At 39.3% G+C, this 20828-nt stretch overlaps 1 protein-coding gene across 1 annotated transcript in view; it reads right to left on the bottom strand.

Annotated features, from left to right (window-relative positions):
- Window positions 1-20828, bottom strand: part of CDH23 (cadherin related 23) — a 909735-nt gene that overhangs the window by 716852 nt on the left and 172055 nt on the right. The window contains exons 4-6 of the mRNA XM_063435341.1: window positions 12261-12403; window positions 6275-6322; window positions 4285-4377 (exon numbers count right to left, since the gene is read on the bottom strand). Of these exons, the coding sequence (XP_063291411.1) occupies window positions 4285-4377; window positions 6275-6322; window positions 12261-12403 (284 nt within the window). The remainder of the gene's footprint in view (window positions 1-4284; window positions 4378-6274; window positions 6323-12260; window positions 12404-20828) is intronic.

Below are 20828 nucleotides of genomic sequence, written 5' to 3' on the forward strand. Positions count from 1 at the left end.
TCACTAAAGAGGGTGAACAACATAAAACCATATCATAGGGGAAATCTAAGTACCATAATCACTACAGCATGCTGTAGGAGTTATAGAGCCAGAAGACCCCTAGCCAACACTTGCAGCCGATGAATGAGGTCCATATAAGGACACAAATTGATGCTGACAAAAGTAGAATGGGAATCCAGAAGTCCCAAATGAGCACGGGTGCCTGAGAAACCCAATTAAGTGTCGAACTTTTCAAAATCAGCTTGACTACTAACCAGGAAACCGTGCCAAGACTCCTGACATCACAACCATTAATGTTGTAAAGTTCATGGTGCCAATACTGCCCCTTTAAGTAAGCTCCAACTGCTCCTCTTCAGCTGGTCACAAATCCCTCATCAAAGACCACCCCTCATTTCTTGTTTTTGAATAGAAGGGACTAATCACGTGACTACTCTGGTAATATTTTAGGGACCCTCACATCACATTTCAAAGTTTGCTTTATTTACCATAAGTTTCTATTGGTTAAAGTTTCAGCAGTTGGCAGGCAGGTGTTTAGTGGAATCAATGGCAATGTGTCGAATAAAAAAGCACTCAAAGCTTGAACTATATAATTTAATCAACAAACACATTAAATACCACCCATTCAGGATCTTGTAGCTGTAGTAATCAGTATTAATTAACAGCTACCACTCAAGCTACTCATTAAAGACCCGTTGGTTGGTAGACGGATTTACTAGTAAGTGAAATTGTAGTTAAAACTTTATTGATAAGATAAATTATAAACAACATGAACACCCTATGGTTTAGGTTTAAAACTTTCCATTTAAAAAGGGATATACCGTATATACTCGAGTATAAGCCGACCCGAATATAAGCCGAGGCCCCTAATTTTACCCCAAAAAACTGGGAAAACTTATTGACTCGAGTATAAGACTAGGGTGGGAAATGCAGCAGCTACTGGTAAATTTCTAAATAAAATTAGATCCTAAAAAAAATATATTAATTTAATATTTATTTACAGTGTGTGTATAATGAATGCAGTGTGAGTGTATGAATGCAGTGTGAGTGTATGAATGCAGTGTGTGTATGAATGCAGTGTGTGTGTATGAATGCAGTGTGTGTGTATGAGTGCAGTGTGTGTGTATGAGTGCAGTGTGTGTGTATGAGTGCAGCGTGTGTGTATGAGTGCAGTGTGTGTGTATGAGTGCAGCGTGTGTGTATTAGTGCAGCGTGTGTGTATGAGTGCAGCGTGTGTGTATGAGTGCAGCGTGTGTGTATGAGTGCAGTGTGTGTGTATGAATGCAGTGCGTGTGTATGAATGCAGTGTGTGTGTATGAATGCAGTGTGTGTGTATGAATGCAGTGTGTGTGTATGAATGCAGTGTGTGTGTATGTATGAGTGCAGTGTGTGTGTATGAGTGCAGTGTGTATGTATGAGTGCAGTGTGTGTATGAGTGCAGTATGTGTGTGTGTGTTGCAGAGCCTTGGTGGGGGGTGGGCAATTTTTTTATTTTTTTTTATTTTAAATTTTTTTTTATTATTATTTATTATTGTTTTTTTTATTTAATTTCATTATTATTTTTTCATTATTATTTAATTTAATTATTATTATCAATATATATTTTTTTCGTCCCCCCTCCCTGCTTGATATATGGCAGGGAGGGGGGCTCTCCTTCCTTGGTGGTCCAGCATTGGCAGTTCAGTGGGGGGGAGTGGGGGGCTGTCAGAGCTGTAACTTACCTGTCCTGCAGCTCTTCTGTCAGCTCACAATGTAAGTCTCGCGAGAGCCACGGCTCTCGCGAGACTTACACTGGGAGCTGACCGAGGTGCTGAACTGACGTCACGGAGGAGGAGGGAGCTGACAGGAGCTGCAGGACAGGTAAGTTACAGCTCTGACAGCCCCCACAGCCCCCAGTCTGTATTATGGCAATGCAAATTGCCATAATACAGACTATTGACTCGAGTATAAGCCGAGTTGGGTTTTTTCAGCAAAAAAAATGTGCTGAAAAACTCGGCTTATACTCGAGTATATACGGTAAGTGGTTTTGTAGAAGTAACGTAATGCCTATTAAAAAATAAATTCATTTAAAAAAATTAAATATTTTACAAAAAAGTGTACACTGACATAATCTACCATTAATGTGTGTAGAAATAATGAAACTTGATTGTTACTCAGTTTACTGGCTGACATGTATATGCATTTTAGAGAAAACAGACATCAAGAAACGCAAAAAGAGAGGGAGCGAGAAACTAAAAATAAAATTGAAGCAGTATGTATATTTGCTGTTTGGTGGTTTTAGCCAATTAGAACACAGCTCAACTTCAAATCATGGTCAGTGACCAGAAAATATAAATGTGATAATAAACTAATGGCAGCCCTCAGCGTGCTACATAGTTTATTATATATAGTTTATGTTCTAGTTTATACCACTAGAGGTAATGATCAAGATGACATTTTTTTAGACCAACAGAATCCTAATTAAGTAATATATGTGCGGGAAAGGGATTCTAATGCTTTTAATACTTGTATATTTTTTTAGCCTCCAAAGGTTAGTCATAGAAAAGAGAACAAGAGAAAAACAAGCTAACACCTAATTTGGAATCAAGTCATTGGCTATTTATTTTATATTTTCAATAAAAGGATTCTGTTAGTGGTAAGGTAAAAAGTTCAGAAAGTTAACTAGCTTATAGTTACTAGAACAACTTTAGCTTAATGAAGGAGTTTTGGTGTATAGATCAGGACTCGATTGTCTGCCATTTAGTAGTTAAATCACTTTGTTTATCCAACCCTAGTCACACCTCCCTCGATGTAACTTGCACAGCCTTTCTAAACACTTCCTCTAAAGAGACATCTAATGTTTAAACTTCATTTATTGCACTGTCTGTTTAATTTAGAATGTCTTATCTCCTGCTCTGTTAATAGCCTTCTAGACTCTGCAGGGGCCTCCTGTGTGTGATTAAAGTTCAATTTACAGAGCAGGCGATGAAGTAAGTTAACATCTGATACAAAAGTAAACCTTTTATTTTCACGCAGCCTCTGAGTCACAGCCAAGGGAGGTGTGGCTAGGGCTGCATAAACAAAAAACTAAAAACGATTTAACTCCTAAATTGCAGAAATTCGAGCAATGAGATTGCAGGAACATAATCTATACACAATTACTACTTAATTAAACTAAACTTGTTTTAATGCCAATACTATCCTTTTAAGCCTTCTCCCTTTCTATCGCAATCACTACAAAATACATAATAAGTTGACCTTAGCCATCAGTCAAGTTCAGAGTCAGTGCAGGGATATTTGGCTACACAGGTGAAGATTCATCCTTCCACACTCTTCACACTCCTCAAACTCTTCAATTGACCCATATTTATAATGTTCTGAGTCTCACAGAGCATTATGCCTTTGGCTTCTTTTATGTCATTGGCTTACTGAACCCATGCTCGAGCAATCTGAGTAGCAATGTAGTGCTCTAAATCGAAAAAGTACAATAGATACATTTGATGCTGGGTGTCAATATGGTATGGTTTGTGGACAAGGACCACCATATAAGAAAAAATAACATTTCCCTACATTACATTTTGTTTGATAATTACATTACCTTTATATAGGCCGTGCCACATCTTTAACTTGGCGTCATTCTATGGCATTTACACCATTGACTTAAACCACTGAATCACCTATGACTTGTAATAACTTTTTTATGTGATGCTCGCTCCATTTTTCTTCACATTACAATTTTTATTGAGATATTTTTTTTTTTTTTTATCGAATGAAAAATACATTGCTGCTACGTAACAGGTATTCCTCTGTTTTATGTTAAATTTATAATAAAGAATTGCAAGTGATATCATAATCCAGTTCAGACAAGGCAAAGCAAGGGCGAGCATTGCAAATGAATAGGAGAAATGAAAACACTGTTACATTGTCCCTCTTCTCTGAATGTGTTCTCTATGCTGACTGCCAAACGCAGAAAACAGAACATATAGCAATGACTGACAGGGAGCTAAGATGGCGTCGCCCAGTTGGAGAAAAAATGGGTTTGAATTTTTATAATCAATTTTATTTTCTACACGTAAAAAAAAACATATTTAGTCATTATAGAAATAAGTAGATATGATATCTAAAATCATGGGTATTGACAATTCACCTTTAAACGTTAAGATTTCTAAAGGTTAAAAAAAATTGAAACTTTTTTTCAATAATTAAACACTGGCCTAATATTTTATATGCTATTTACTGTGAAAGTATACAAAATCCAAAAATCCAACATTCTCATATTCACACAATGTATTGTCAAGTCAGATGTACCTCTGCGATGCGCACAGTGTATGGCTGGTTGTGAAATGTTGGAGCGTTGTCGTTGACATCACCAACTTGAATATTTACTTTGCCTTTAATGACCTGTGGAAACATACACCATGTTATAAGCGATGCATTTTATACAATGGCTAAGAAAAGCTTGAAGCAGCAGAACATTATTGAAGATTTTGTCACCATGTATATGGTAGCACCAACAGTGGCGTTTCATAGAGTATTTGGGGACTTGTAGCACCACACTGCTGAAAGCAAGTTGGGGTAGTTCAGTGGAAAAATGCACGATTAAAGTAATAAAGACTAATGTGGGTTGAATTGTATCCAGATAAAAATACTGGTCATTTTGCAGTAACATTTTGAAGCAAGCACTAACAAGAGCACACACCTTTCATCAATAGCAAACCAGCTTTGATATTATATTATAATTATTATTATTATTAAGGGTCACTGTAGGCACTATAACAATTTAATCAAATTCAATTGGTTATTGGTTTGAAGCCCTCTGGCGCTGCCCCTCCATTCAGTAGTAAACCATTTCCAAGCACTTTAATACTAAATAAGGATCCCTGGCCATACACAACCCGACCACTAATGGAGGTATGGCTAAGAGATTATACACTCCCTTCTAACCATACCAATTTATACCAGCAATCAGTGCTGTGATAGGCTGAATGCGATCAGCTGACACTGTCAGTCAATCACAGTCGCCCACTGCTGTTCAATCTAATGCTTTCTCATTAGCTCAAACAGCAGCGAGGGGAATAGCAACGAGGGGAAGGCTGCTGATGGCACTTGTTAACATTAAACCATTAAAAACGGCTAAAAGCCGAATGGAAGGACAGCACCAGGGGACTCCATACACTATAACCACTTCAATGAGATGAAGCAGTTACAGTGCCTACAGAGTCCCATTAATACTAGTAACAATTCTTCTTACTTTCATAGTGAGGGGTTGTTATTTTTTGCATCTTATTGCAAATACACATTGCCTTAAGTGTCATCCTTTTACGTAAACATTTAAAGCTACACTCTGTTCAGTGTTAAACTATTTTCATTAATTTTGATACTGAATGAGTTCCAGGGCTGCCCTTGTCTCTGCTTGAGGGTATAGCTAGCATACATTGCATATGTCTCTACCTATCATTGCCTCCCATAACCGCCCTGGCTAAGCAGCAGAGAGGTGGCTGGGGACCCCTACTTCAGTTTTAAACCTATCAAAACCCAGCGAACGGTGGACTATGTAAGGGGACTAAAAAGTACCATAATAATTTCAGTGGTGCCTAGAATGTCTCTATCAGCTCTATATATCTTTACTATCTATATATTTTTCCAGTGTGTCTTTATCTTCCTCTGGGATATTAAATTGGGTAAATGCTGGCAATTAAAGTGGAAAAAGTCTCCTATGTTTTCAGCTTATCTATTGCAGCCTAGAATTTTAAATTCATTTTATATTCACTTTGAATTCTCACTTTATTGAATAACTCTGTATATGTATATTTCTTTCTCTATACAGTTATAAATACAACTACCTTTTAAATGGTATCCATACTAAATATAATCTTAAATTCTAGATATATATAGTATTCACACATATATCAATCTATACACATACGTTAGATAGATCTAATTATGTCTATATTTGTGCCAGATCTATGGAGTGTTTTCTATTAATAATCCAGTCTCATATATTCTGAAAGAACTCATGCCAGTGTTTAACCCCTTAAGGACACATGACGTGTGTGACATGTCATGATTCCCTTTTATTCCAGAAGTTTGGTCCTTAAGGGGTTAAATGAACATGTTTTTCTTCATTGGGACCCCTGCTGGGTCCCCACCTATACAAGAGAGGCCCTAAATAATGTCTTCCCGGTCCTCCTTGCCATCACTCCTCTAGTTATACTGTCCCGTTTTACCATTCACAGATATATATATATATTTTTTAATTTTTTTTTACGCAATGATGAAATGGAAAAGTCACACATACCCCCTGGCTGTCGCTGACGGAAAATTCAACTGTGAATTCTGATTTAGTCTGAAATGAAAAGAGAGAGAAAATAATACGATTAGAAATAGTGTTTATCTTCTGACTCCAGTGCTTTGGATTTTAGCTAAAAGCATAATTACATGCAAAATACCATCGGGAATGGTGCAAGGGACGAATCCAGCACACATTTACATATAATGTTCAATAAGAAATTGTATGAATATCAATCAGAGCCAGCCTTTAAAATATATGCGATGGTCAGAACATACATAAGATAGAAGAAAACAAATGTATTACATATCAATACATAAGCTGTGTGACGGCAAATGAATCTGCAGAGAACGATGGTTTACCATGCTTCTTCCGGTGGTGGAGAGCCAATCAGAAATGGAACAGATGATTTTTCAAATGCGTATCTCCATACTTCTGTCTTTGCACTTGCAAGGTATATTAAACAGGACTTTACGAATGCATACAAAAAAGGTACATTTGTGACTTTAAATAATTATCCAAACCCTTTTTTTATGGGGGGGAGGAGGGTAAATTTTTATTTAAATTGGCCTATTGGGCACTTCTAATAAGCACGCTTTTACATTTTGCAGTAAATCTGCAAAAAAGGTTTTTTATTAACCTGAAATCCAGCGTTGAGCTAGGCTCCCTGCGCTGCCTTCAACGACTCCACCTGTCATCATCACTAACGTGCCTCACATTATTATTATAATTATTATTATTAACTCTCATGTAACATTAAAACCTGTTTACCACTGATGGAAGGATGACACCAGGGGACTCCAGACACTATAACCACGTCAATGAGATAAAGCATTTACAGCGGCTATGGTGTTCCTTTAAGTAATGAAAAATATGCAGATGTGCACAATTTTTTTATTTATTTTTTACTTTATTTAAGATATACAGCCTAGATGTCTGATTTTAACTTAATTTCCTGGTACTTAATAACTAGTATTTTGGGGGCAATTCCTAAATTAGCCATTTAGGGCTCATCAGCACTGTGCTAGCTTGCCTATAGATCTCTACGATGGCTGGGAAGGAAATAGTTCTGTAGTAGACAAACAACAAAGAAATAGTTTGACGTCTTTTGTAAAATGAGACATTTTAAGGTTTTGTATGAAGAACTGGCTGGTGTTTGGTGGTGATAAGTAGACACGGAATGTCCCAAGGTGGGCGTTTATTAAAAAATGAACAATACTTCACTTTATACTTTACTTCATTGTTAAATATACTCAGTAACTTTAAAATCAATGCAACTAGTAACAAGTAACTTCTAACCATGTCTACAGGGGATCTCATATTTGATAAAAACATGTATTTTATTTACGTATTCTATTCTGGACAATAATTGGATATTTAGGGCAAAAACTCAGCACATAGCCCAAGAAATGACAGTGTTTGGGTCAAGTCTTCATACTAATTATTGATCCATATCTAGCAGTAGATGATGGGCCCAGAAGCACAAACACTCAGGTCTGATGTACACAGTGTAATAGGGCAATGTTCAATTGGATGGCTATGGGGTTTATTTATCGTAACGATTTCCTGCCAGTATTTCAGATCTGCCGTTCCACATAAAACCAACAGTTTAAAACAACATTCTGTATTTGTAGTAGTAATAAAAGTAATAAAAGACGATCTTGCTAATTGTTTATAGGAGAGCAAAATAGAAATTAGACCGTGAACATGAAATATGTACAAAGGGTGAACAGATTAATTGGGTGAATTTAAACACAGACAGACAGACAGACATAGATAGATAAATAGACAGCGACAGACAGACAGATAGATAAATAGATAGATACACAGACAGACAGATAGGCAGAGAGAAAGATAAAGAGAGAAAGAAAGAAAGAGAGAGAGAGAGAGAGGCAGAGAGAAAGATAAAAAGAGAGAGAGATATAAATAAAGAGAGAGAAAGATAGAAAGATAAAGAGAGATAGATATAGAGAGAGAAAGATAGAAAGATAGAGAGGTGGATTTAAACCTATTTTATTGGCTGTCTACTAATGGTAAATTTGCTAGTTCTGTCAAATTGAATTTCAAGATAGTGTGCTTGATTGTGTAATGCTGTTAACTCCACTATATGATAACGTAAAAATGAGAACTCTATACATTTTATTAGAGGTTCTAACATACCACTTACGTTTAATGCCTTGCTTACTTCCTACAATAAAAATTTCTTTAAAGCATTAGAAATATTTATGCACAAATAAACCACAGACAAAGTGGCTAGCTCCAGGCATTCAAATGCTCATCACCCTCATTAGCTAATTTACTGCCCTAAAGGAAGATGCTGTGTGATTTAGAAAGTACTTCTTAGGCGCTGCTATCAGACAGGAGCAGCACAGCTCGTGGAGAACAGTGTGAATCCATCTCGGGCCCCCAGGCACTGCCTGCAGATATCTTCTTTAGTACCAGACTATAGAGAGACTGCATTTTACTCTGGTATGGATAAACACATAAACCGCAGGATGCCAGAATGGCTTTTTGGATAGTATTGTTCAGCGCTCATTTAGGTTTTACATATGTGATAAATGGACATGTAGCTTGCCAAGTGGGCGATAAGCAGGCAATTGCTAGATTATTACCAATAAAGTAAATTAAGCCTCATTAAACACAGAGAATTTAAGTAATGCTATGGTGTGGAAAAAGCCTGGAAAATGTGTGCCGTAAGTACAGTGCATGGCTCATGTCTAAAATTACTAATACAACCAACATCTCTTGGTAAGATGGTCACTGTTTGGGTGGAAGAACAAAAAGTCAATTCCAACCAATGTGGATTCTTTCGATAACCCTGAGAATAAAGAGGAGGTAAGTATCATGGATTAAAATTATCACAATCTCTCAAATCATAAGGTAGAAGAATTGGGGATGGAGACATGTACTTCATAAAATTAACACTGGAAAGAGAACTTGGCAGACAATATTTAAAATTCTAATTGTAGAAATACTATAAAATTCTAACTTGCCAGCTAGACTCAAGTGTCAGTTATTATTTATAGCGCCAACAAATTCTGCTGCACTATATATAAAGTGTACTAATAAACCAGAAGTTCCAACAAGATAATTTGGACATACAGGAAAAGAAGATAGGTTGCTTTAGGGGGCAGAGCCTAACCTCAGAGCAAGACGGACGCTTGATTCCATAGCTCCCTCTCCCCAAAGCACTAAATCCGCTACCATCTGCGTCCCCCAATTCATCTAGACCCCAACTCTAAACACACTCAGTGCACCCCGCCAAACCCTCACGAAGATGGGTGGCGGTAAGAAAAAAAAGGAACTCACGCCATCGGTCGCCTCGCTATTTCGCACAATGGGAGACTCACAGAGGTTTACTAACTCCCAACCTACGGAAGATTTGGGTTACGACTCCAAGGGTAACGACATCATACCTGACCTATGAGCACGCCTCACTATAGGGGTCCTTCAAAACATGCTGCGGGATGCCACAACCGACATCAAGGCCCAAGTGGCCGCGGAAATAAGCAAGCAGATAGCAGGCCTCAGAGAAGACATGGACGTACTGGCCTTACGCACCAACGTTGCGGCAGTCAGGAACTCCAAACTCACCACAAACCCTAAGTCCAGGCCCAGGACATCACTTACCTGTATGGACGAATGTCTGTGATTGAGGAAAGCCTGGAGGATCTAAATAATAGGTCCAGATGGAACAGACCCCACCTGCTAGCGACGCCAACCTCCCCTAAACTAGCACCAGACCTGTTACAGACAAAAGGTGCTATACTTACATCTCCAGATATCAGCTGTCACATAATGGTATTATATAATTTGACCCCGGGAATTCACCCTCATTCAGAATGTAATGATTATAAGATATGCCAATGATCCTCACACCCGAAACATACACCAATGTCAAACTGATGTGTATAACATATGTACTTAGTATCACAGGGACAGGAGACAAATACTGTACAGGTGCTTCACTACTAAGGGACTATAATCGATTTGGGGAGGGGAAAGTACCTTAGACACATTCATACATTTCACTTCTCACACCTCCCCATCCCCCGGAACCCACTGGGACAGCATAGCCACCATATAGGACTAGATACACCCACCGAACCGTGAACTCTAGGGCCCAAGGGGACAGAGACTCCCACCCCACAGACCCAGATGGCCCCACCAAACGTACCCACCTGGAGCAAGACTCCCCCACCACTCTACCCCACAGCGATAACAGCACCTGGCAATCTCCCTACCACCTACCCAACAGACGATTAGACAATGACCAAATACCAGAAACACGTAAACTGGCCAGGCCCCACATCGACACCCATAATCGAACCCAGACAGCATTCCCCAGAACCCACCTAGCCCCAACATCACACACGCTACCAGACATAGCAGACAGGAGGCAGCGAAACCAGGGAACAAAAGAGTCCATACTGGCAAAAGAGCGCTCAGATCCATAAGGAATTGGGGAAACACCACCAGGTTAAAGTTCTGACTGGCCATTTATGGGGTGTTCTGGTATGTGAAAAAAGTGAGCTCTGCCTGGCTTTCAGGGAACAATTGTTCCTCAAGGTCTATTGTACCTTCCCTCCAATTAGCGCTCTTCTGGATGAAGTAGAAGTGGGGTAAAACAAGGATGGGACTTGACCAAGAGGTGAGGCTCATAGCGGTCGAACTGGACTTCTAGAGGATTTGCAGCTATGTCCCGCTGAAGTCTTAACGACTTCCCCCGACTCTCCGAAACCGCTAGGGGGTAGGATGGGGAAGAGCGCATTCAGTGTAAGTTCATAAGGAAAAAGAAAGGTAGGGAAAGTAAAATAGTCTTTTATGGAGAGAGAATTACAAGGCATGTACTGCCTCACAGAGTAAGAGAGGCATGCTGGTTAAGGAAGATGTGCACATTGAACCTACCATATTGCCATTGTCTACTATTCCCGACATCATAACCCCAAGACAGAAGAGTGAAGCGGATAAGTTTAGTCTTCATACTCTTGGAGGTTTAATGGGAGCAAGTGAAGCAGCCAAAAGAGAATACTAATGCCTGTGGAACTTATCTTTTGGCTCTTTGGGAGTACCCTCGGAGGTTTCACCCTGCCTGGCTGACTCTTGCAGTACCTGTTACCTCTGCAGACATAGTTTGGAGAAGTTGCTAGGGCACTGTGTGTTTTTAACACTGAAGGATCGTCCCTGAATTACCAACTAGATGTGTGGGAAAGCTTTATTCTTGGCAGGGTGGAAGGTGTGAGTAGGTGGTTAATTGCCCACTGACTATTTCCTTTTCTTTTTGTACAAATCTCCTATTTTGAACTTGAAATGACTCCTGCTCCCAATCTTTTATTAATACCATATAGCAAAAGGCAAAAGATTACAATCTCTCTATTTTTTTCTTAAATACAGATATATAAAAATATTTAAATTTTGGCAACTCTGAATTGGCATTACAAAAATGGCTGATGTTGTGTAGCCATTAGGCCAGGCAATATAGCAGTCCTTGTCGTAGTCCCCCTTTTTGTTGCTGTTTTGGCTCTACTAAATATGCTTCGATTTCAACGTTCAGCCAAACCAAACAGTTGATTAAACTAAATTCTGTGGGTTTGAAATATGTCTGTGTTCTTTCCTAAGGGATTTGAAAGAAATTACATGATTGCACTACACAAGTCTAGTTCTGAACCTGGTGGTGCAGCTTGTGCAGATAAACTGGGGCCTAAAAAGTCTGGGGGGGTCGATCAGGTGTCCCTCACACTTAGGGACACGGACACCTAATGGGGATCTCTAAACAGGGACAAGAAATCATAGCTTCCAAGTACACAAAAACCCAACAAAGCGACATTTTTCATATCCTTCTGCCATGATCACAGACGGCTGTTGATTGTCAGAATTGTGTTTTTGATCATAGGAAGAAATCGTGAAAAAAAAAATGTTTCTGAAGAGGCAACTGAGAGAGATTTAAAAATAAATGAATTACTAATTGTTTAGACTATATTGAGCAGGACCGTACCTCTCTATCCAAGGGTTGTCTTAGCCACACGACACCAGTCTCACTTTCCACAGCAAAAAATTTTGTTGCCTCATCTCCCACAACTCCGAATACTAACTTGTCATCGTCAAGGTCTTTGGCAAGAAGCTGAGTAACCGATGTTCCTGAGGAATGAATAAGAAAAAAAATTAGACAATTGGGTCTTCAACGTCATTTCATGGGACATTGAAATTCCACCTTGTTTTCTTCTATTTTATTCACAATATTTAATATATGATACATGTCTGCATATTAATGAGTAGCTAACAAGGAAAACTCACAAAAAGATAAGATAAGAAGTTTGCTAACGCCAGAAAAAAAAAATGATATATTGGATATACCAAGATACTTGTCACACTGCTTGATGATATGTAAATCTTTTGTGTTAAAGGGCCACTATAATCACCCTTATCAATGAAGTGGTCTCGGTGCAGTGAACCTAGCGGTTTCCTCCCGCAATGTAAAATATTGCTGTTTTGGAGATATGATTACATTGCAGCGTTCAACACACCTCTAGAGGCGGTCTCCCTGCAAGCTATTAAATGGTACTATCAGAGTAAGAGCCGAGCCTGAATCGGTTCTTGACTTTCAACATTATCACCCACTGCATGAGTTTCATAGAGAAGCATTAGTTTAGTGCTTCACTATGAGAAGTACTTGATTGGTGCATTGCAGCAATTGTTGCCTATGCACATAAAATTCACGTTGCATTTCTATTAGAAGCATTTGATTGGGCAAAATAGTCATCAAGCTTGATGACCTCAGTAGAGGCAGACTGAGCTGCTCAGAAGAAACGTTCTATATGCTAGATTGTAAATAAGTAAAGGGTTGATTTAAATATTATTTAAATAAAAAATGGGACGTGGGGGCTCTGAAAACCAAACAGCCCAATTAACACTAGTGATTAACAATTGCCCCCACTCCCCATTATGTTTATTTAAATTGTTCAGTATACCATCATTCAGTTGCTATTGTGACACAGAGTTAAGAAACTTCAGATTATAACTATGAACCTGTTCTATGTTTACCTACATCACAAATGTGACCATACATGCCAATGTTACCAGAGGTTAGCAGGGAAGAAACAGGCTCTAAAGGGTACTGTGCAAGAGGTAGATCTGCCTATTGAAGATATGGGACGCATGTCAAAGGGATGGCCCAGCTGGTAAAGATGATGGCCAGGCTAACTGACAGCTTGCCCAGTCAAGTCAGATCATGCATGAATCACTGCTGAAGCACTCTATGCATTGTCCTACTATCTGTTTCCTACCAGCAGATTTAAACATGTGTGAAAGGTCCTTGAAACCATTTTTGCAAGGACATATCCAAAAATTCAGGGACTGTCCCACAAAAGTTGGACTCTCACTCTTGGACCCTATATGTGAGTACGCTATTGCAGTGGCACTAAGATTTGAATTAATTAAAGTGAAGCTAATATATATATTTCAAGAGGTCACCACACCAGTCAGATTCTCCGATTATAACCTTTCTCTATTTAGTAGAAGAATGTTTCTATTTACGAGGTTACAAGTTGCAATAGCTAATTAATGCTCAATATCACACCGTTAACTGTTTACACATCTGCTGTTAAGGAGGACACATGTTCTATTTTGCTTTTCTATTTCATAAAAGCCCAATTTGTTTAGAAGTTGACAGATTGTTTTTGCAATGTCATTGAAGATCAAGATTACACTATTGACCGTTTTTACGTGTTTGAGCTAGACTGTAAGCTCGTTTGAGCAGGGGCCTCATCTACCGATTGATCTTGTAACATTTTGTTATTGTCCGATTATTGTTATTGCTGCGGAATAAGTTAGTGCTATATAAATACTAATAATAATAATAGAAGGAATCAAGTCTTATTTACTATTACGCCATTATTAAGACTCATTAATATAATTTATTATTATTTTATTCTTTATATACCGCCATCAAATTCTGTAGCGCTGCTCATAATGGTGTTCAGGATATGAAGCCATTTGATTATATATATAACCTGTCTTTTGCCCAAAATCTTGTTACATCAATTTTACATCTTGTCACACACATTTGAAATCTTGTTACATCATGGTTACTGAGTGTTAATCTACCTACAAGCTGTACATCTATCTCTGCAAGTTACTGATGTAACCCTGTGTGTTGGTTTTGCTATCACATAGTAATAGATCTTCATTTAAATTAAAGAAACACTTGTCCTTATTGTCATACATCATAGGAAAAGAAAGATTGAACTCATAGACAAAGGTGTGTGGGCATTATTTTCTACAAATGTATTTATACTGGCATTTATAAATAACCAACATATTCCACCGTGCTGTACAACTGGGGAATAAAAACAGTACAATATACACAGACCAATACAAAAGGTAAAGAGTTCCATGCTCGTCAGTCGAGATCTAGCCATTAAAGCTAATTTATTTGTAACATATTCTTCCTCACCTTGCGGTCTCTGCACCCAGCGGTCGTGCGTCTACATGACTGACACTTGCGGCATGTTGATGGACGCCGGCCGCTGCGGATCCATGGCAAATTGTACCCCCACGTCCACTCACGTGATTGACGACGTCGACGTGCATGTGACATCACGCACGCGCCGTGCGTGCACATTTTGTGGTCAAAGAACGATCTCATCCAATCAGAAAGGTTAAGCATATTACCTTTCCTCATTGCCCTGTCGTGGTTTCCTGAGAGTGTGTTCCTGAGGGTTTATTTCTAGTTTTTGATTTTGACTTCCCTGTATTTTGGTATCCATGACCTCTGACTTTCCTTTATCGTTGTGTCCCTTTCTGTGTCCCCTGACCTCGGCTATTTCTGACTATTCTTTGGTACGTTAGTCCGGCCATTCTAAGGCCCGGTAATACGCTACTTATTAGTCATCTGTGTGACACAATTCTACTTGCTGGATCAAGTAGTATTCCTGACATTTATACAACGTGCCTAGTTAGATAAAAACCATAAAGTGTAGGATTTCTGACATGTAAATGTAATGCCACATATGTCAGTATAAAATAACACGTAAAATGGTTTGGATTGTAAACTCAAGACAAGCAGAACAAGGTCATGGTCATTAGAGAAGAAGTCATTTGGTGAGATTCAAACCTCCTCATAATTTCATTTCTAAGATACACTTCCTGAGAAATAACTATAAAGAAACGTTATTACAGATTCAAACGAACTGGAAAGTTAAGTTTATGTTCTCATGTGTAAACTGAAAATAGACAGAAATGTACATGTACCAGAGAATCCCTCTGATAGGACACGTTATATGTTTAACGGTGAAATGCCTTTTATCTTAGCCGATTGTGAACCAAATGAGCATTTATACAGAAGATACAAGAATTGCTGATTTCCTCACCACTTTGAGCAGGTAGAAGAGGTTTACTTAGTAATAGTGCTCAAGTACTGGTACTAGCTTGTCTGAATCAATTGACATCTAATTAAAACGGGGAATGAGTCAAATCTGGTTGCCAAAATCAAGCAGTTTTTCAAGTGAATTGGTTCAAATTGGGTTTTTCTAACATGCGCAAGTCTAAGTCTGATCCTTTGATTCTCATGCTCAATCATGGGTCAGCTAAGACCAATGAGACAGCTCATGGCAAACGTGAGATTCTACAAAATATGGGCTCATTTACAACCTTGTTGTTACTTTTTAGCAATCAGCACCTAAACATTAAAATGCACCTAACGATTGTTAGTGAGTAACAGCTGTTACAATGGCGAAATTTCACAAGTAGAAACAGTGTAATTTGCTAAGATGCAGCTAACAGCTTCCATTATTTTCTATGTGCACTATAACCACTACTTAACAACCGATTTTCAGCCTTGTCATTCCTAATTAGCGGCTGCTACTAACCTAAAAAACTTAACAAACAGTCCCTGGCCTGGTGTAAAAAGGTTAATGACAACTAAATCTCTATACATCTTACTGACAAAAAACCTGTCACTACGTTCTAACGGCCAATCACACAGGGTCACACAGGGTAAAACGTGTTTCTATACTTTACCAGCAAGCCACTAATATGAGAATGGTTGGTAACCACAGAGGAAGCCATTATAACCAATAGGCTACAAAAACACTAATCATAGTCAAGGGCAGGGATAGTCAACCTTTGAATACCTACCGCCCACTTTTGCATCTTTGTTGATGGCAAAATTTCCTTAAAGCTCACCAGTGCCACAGTAACTAATTTTATAGCGCAAGGGCAAAATATGTACTTACATTCTACTTTTTTTCTATGTGTGTCTGAGGTGCTGTGTGTGTGTGTGAAGGGTGCTGTGAGTGTGTGTTTGTGTGTAGTGTGAGTGTGAGTGTGTGTGTGAGAGGTGCAGTGTGTGTGAGGGGCTGTATGTGGGTGAAGGTTGCTGTGTGTGTGTGTGTGAAGGGAGCTGTGTGTGTTTTTGTGTGAAGGGTGTAGTGTGTGTCTGTGTGAGGGGGCGGTGTGTGTGTGAGGGGGTGGTGTGTGTGAGGGTTGCAGTGTGTGTGAGGGGGGCAGTCTATGTGTGTGAGAGGTGTAGAGTGTGTGTGGGGGGGACAGTCTATGTGTGTGTATGTGTGTGAGGGGGCAGTCTGTGTATTTGTGAGGGGGCAGTCTGTGTTTGTTTGTGAGGGGACAGTCTGTGTGTGTGTATTGGAGCATTTCCATGGTAGGGAGCAGCAAAGCTCCAACCAGCCTGCTCGCAGAGTAACACAGAGCCTTCCAGGCACTTCCCTACCTCTGCTGGATACAGAGATCCAACAGGCCAGTGAGGGAGATCTTTCATCTCCTCAGCAGCCTGAGAGGGCTTACAGCAAGGCTGGCTCTGCATGGGCCGGCAGGGGAGATGAAAGGATCTCCGCTGCCAACCTTGGTCCACGCCCATCGAGGCCCACTGGGCGTTTTTTGCAGAACCCACCACCGCCCACCTGAAATTCCAAATCGCCCACTTGTGGGCGGTAGGGATGAAATTGACTACCCCTGGTCTAAGGTGTGACTATAAATGATGTACTGTTGATACATACAAAAGAGCGAATTGCCAAACTATTGATAAGGCTTTTGTTTTTTTTATTTAACATAATAAAAGATTACTCTATTTACTTTAGTACAACTTGAGTAACTAATTGTCATTAAAGGGACACTGTAGGCACCCAGACCACTTCAGCTCAATAAAGTGGTCTGGATGCCAACTCCCATCACCCTTAACTCTGCAAGTCTAATTATTGCAGTTTTCATAAACTGCAATAATTACCTTGCAGGGTTAGTCCTACTCTAGTGGCTGTCTACCAGACAGCAACTGGTGGGACTTCCGGCTTCTTAGACGACTTTTAGTTGTCTAAATGACGCTGGACATCCTCACGCTATGCATTAGGACCTCCAGCATCGCCGGAATCCCCATAGGAAAACACTGAATAATGCTTTCCTATGAGATGATCTAATCCGCGCGTGGGTGTCCCCCACGGGTGGATGTTGGCAGAGGAGGAGCATGGGCAGAGCCTGATCCAGCGCAGAGGGACATCAGCGCTGGATTCAGGTAAGTGTCTAAAGGGGTTTTAAACCCTTCAGCGACGTGGGATTGGGGGCACTCCAGGATTCTACAGAGATACTCGAGACTCCCTTTAACAGACAGCCTGTAAGCCAGATGTGTCTAAAAGAGATGTCTGGATAGCCAGACAACCTCAATGACAAAAAAATAACTAAGGCTAGAAATACTTGGATATTAAAGCATCCAAAACACCACATTACATGGAAGGATGACATTTTTCCATATACTTTTCATCTATGAAAAATATACAGAGCAAAAATCCAACATCCTGGTTAAATACTAAATGAAGGATGGTTCTAGTAAAGAAAAATATGGAGAATTGACAATCCCTCGTTCCTTCACCTAAGTAGACAGAGTTGAAATGTGAAGAATGGAGCAGAGATAGGTATAACGCTTACTGCAGTGATAGGTTTTGAAAAATAGGCAAAGCTGGTAAAATTAGCGTTAGAAGCTAACTCATTTGCATGATTTTAAGATTGCTTAAATTCACATCTGTCCTTTTCTCTCCGTGTTACATGTGGTTTGAATTAGTACATGGGTAGGCAACCTTTGGCACTCCAGATGATGTGGATAATATCCCCAGTAATACTCATACATCTGTAATGCTGGAAAAGCATCAGGCAGATGTAGTCCAGCATCTGAAGTGACCAGGTTGCCTACCACTGAATTAAAGGCCACTCTGATGGTTTTAAAAGATTTGTTTGTGCATTCTTAAAGGGAAACTGTAGGCACTAAACCACTTTATTTCATTGAACTGGCTATGGTGTCTAAAGTCCCCTGGCACTGTCCATCCTTTCAGTGTTAATCCATTTTTGAGCAGTTTATAAAAACCTGGCCACCTACAGTCAACTGGCCATTGGGCAGGCCAGGGAAATGCCCAGTGGATCGTGATGGCCGTGGGCCGACATGGGAGATTATAGGATCTCTGCAACCAGCCCTTGCAGGGCCAGTGCTATCCATGCGCCAACCTTGTTGTGTGCCTTCATGGGCCACTGGGTAGATCAGAGATCTCCCTCACTGGCCCACAGGCATTGAAATTGGCAGGTGAGGGAGAGGAGAGAGAGACCCGGGAGAGCTCTAGCCTGCAGTGAGGTTGGAGAGTTGCCGCAGTTACCATGGCAATGCTCGATCTCGCGAGAGAGAACTCTAGCCAGAGGAGTCGCAGGCTAGAGTTTACTCCCCACTAAGACCACCTGGGCAGAGAGAGGATGCATTGCTGGGAACTCTTGTTTAGCATTGAAACTGCCATACACTGAATGGAAGCACACATCAATGAGATGCAACAGCTGCAATGTGGATAGTATTCATTTAATAAATAATAAAATAGAAAAAAAGTGCTTACAGAACATAACCTTTTTCTGATTTGTGCAAAACGTTGTGCAAGTGTGCAAAATCACATATATACAGCATTTGTAAATACGTAATATGAATGTTATATATTCCATAATCCTGGTAGACAGGTTAATAAACAAGAAATATTGTCAATTAATGGTTTACTGTTTACATAGTTACGTTTTAATATAGATTGAACAAAGACTCACGTCCATCAAGGTTAACATTAAAACATATTTTTTATGCTGTTAATCCAAAATAAGAAAAAAAAAACAGCATTTTTGCCTCAAAAAGGGAAAACAAATCCTTTTTAACACCATTTTGGCAATCAGCTTTCTCCTTGGATCAACAACATGTTTGAAACAGATAGATATCTTTAAATGGTTGCTCGAACAGTTATGCAAGCTGTCCGTTTTTTGTTTTATATTCAATGACCTATAGGGCATTACTCTTATATATATATACAATGACCTATAGGGCATTACTCTTATATATATATACAATGACCTATCTGATCTTCCACGCCCTGCCCTAACATCACAGGAGGGCACGTGCGGTCCAATCTGAGAAGCCTGTGGAACAGAGTTCTGGGTTGGGTTGGGTATGCAACTAGCCCCTGGCACACAATTATAACAATAACAACAATGTAAGCTGAAACAATGCACATACATACTTCTACCACCATAAATACTTCAAATCACTGAAGTAGTCATGGTGGCTGGAATAACCCTTTAAGCAGTCTACTCTTATTCTTTATCTCTCGGACTACAAATGCAGCATGTGACAAGTTTAGAATTGCCATTTCTAATGTGCTTTAAGATGGTTAAATGAATTGTACATCAATTTGCTATAAAGTTATATGTGAACCTTTCAATTTTTGCTGAAATTAGAAAAAAATGTGCAACCATTATCAGCAAGCTGGAGAACATTCTGGAGTGACATTTTTTCAGATACTACACTCATTGCAGATGATTTTTATTAATGTCTTCCACTAGGTTGGCCGTGGACATAATACAATTACATATCACTCATGTGTCTATTTTCTTATGTAACTGAAATTGACCTTTCTACAAGGCACTAATTATGTGGACAACTGTATTATTATTATGTAAAGGTGAGATTCTTGCAATTATCGCTACTGAATATCTTTCCTACTGTGAAGACCTGCTGATTTCTAATGCTGACATACATCATGGCCATCAGTCCATTGGTTTTATCAATCACCAAAGGTATCAAGAGCGATATTAAAAAAAAAAAGAAAATTAAAACCAGCTAAGATACTGTGCAGAACCCTCAAACTCACACGCCTCTAGTAGAGGACCCGAGAATGAGGAATAAACATAGCACCCAGGAGAGGTGAGAAAATCGTTTATTTTTTTATAAAAACACACGAGCTGAAATGTATACATATTTTGGTGCATTGTCTTTGGTTGGGTATCATTATATATCAACCAATATCTGTATCGATCAATTTACTACAGAATAGAATGGTAACACTTGAACGTCAGACCGCATGGGGTATTTGCTTTTTACTTATGATAGCACACTTTCTAGGAAGAAGAACCAAAACAGAACATGTTTTCATCTTATTTAGGCGTTTGTATTTAATATTTTTTTATCATATTGGTAGATTTGTAGCTTGTTTTGCTTGTTCTAATTTCCCCTATACCTAATTAACGAGTAATTTAAGCAGCCCTC

This window comes from Pelobates fuscus, chromosome 10 (assembly GCF_036172605.1).
Source record: "Pelobates fuscus isolate aPelFus1 chromosome 10, aPelFus1.pri, whole genome shotgun sequence".
Classification (NCBI taxonomy): domain Eukaryota; kingdom Metazoa; phylum Chordata; class Amphibia; order Anura; family Pelobatidae; genus Pelobates; species Pelobates fuscus.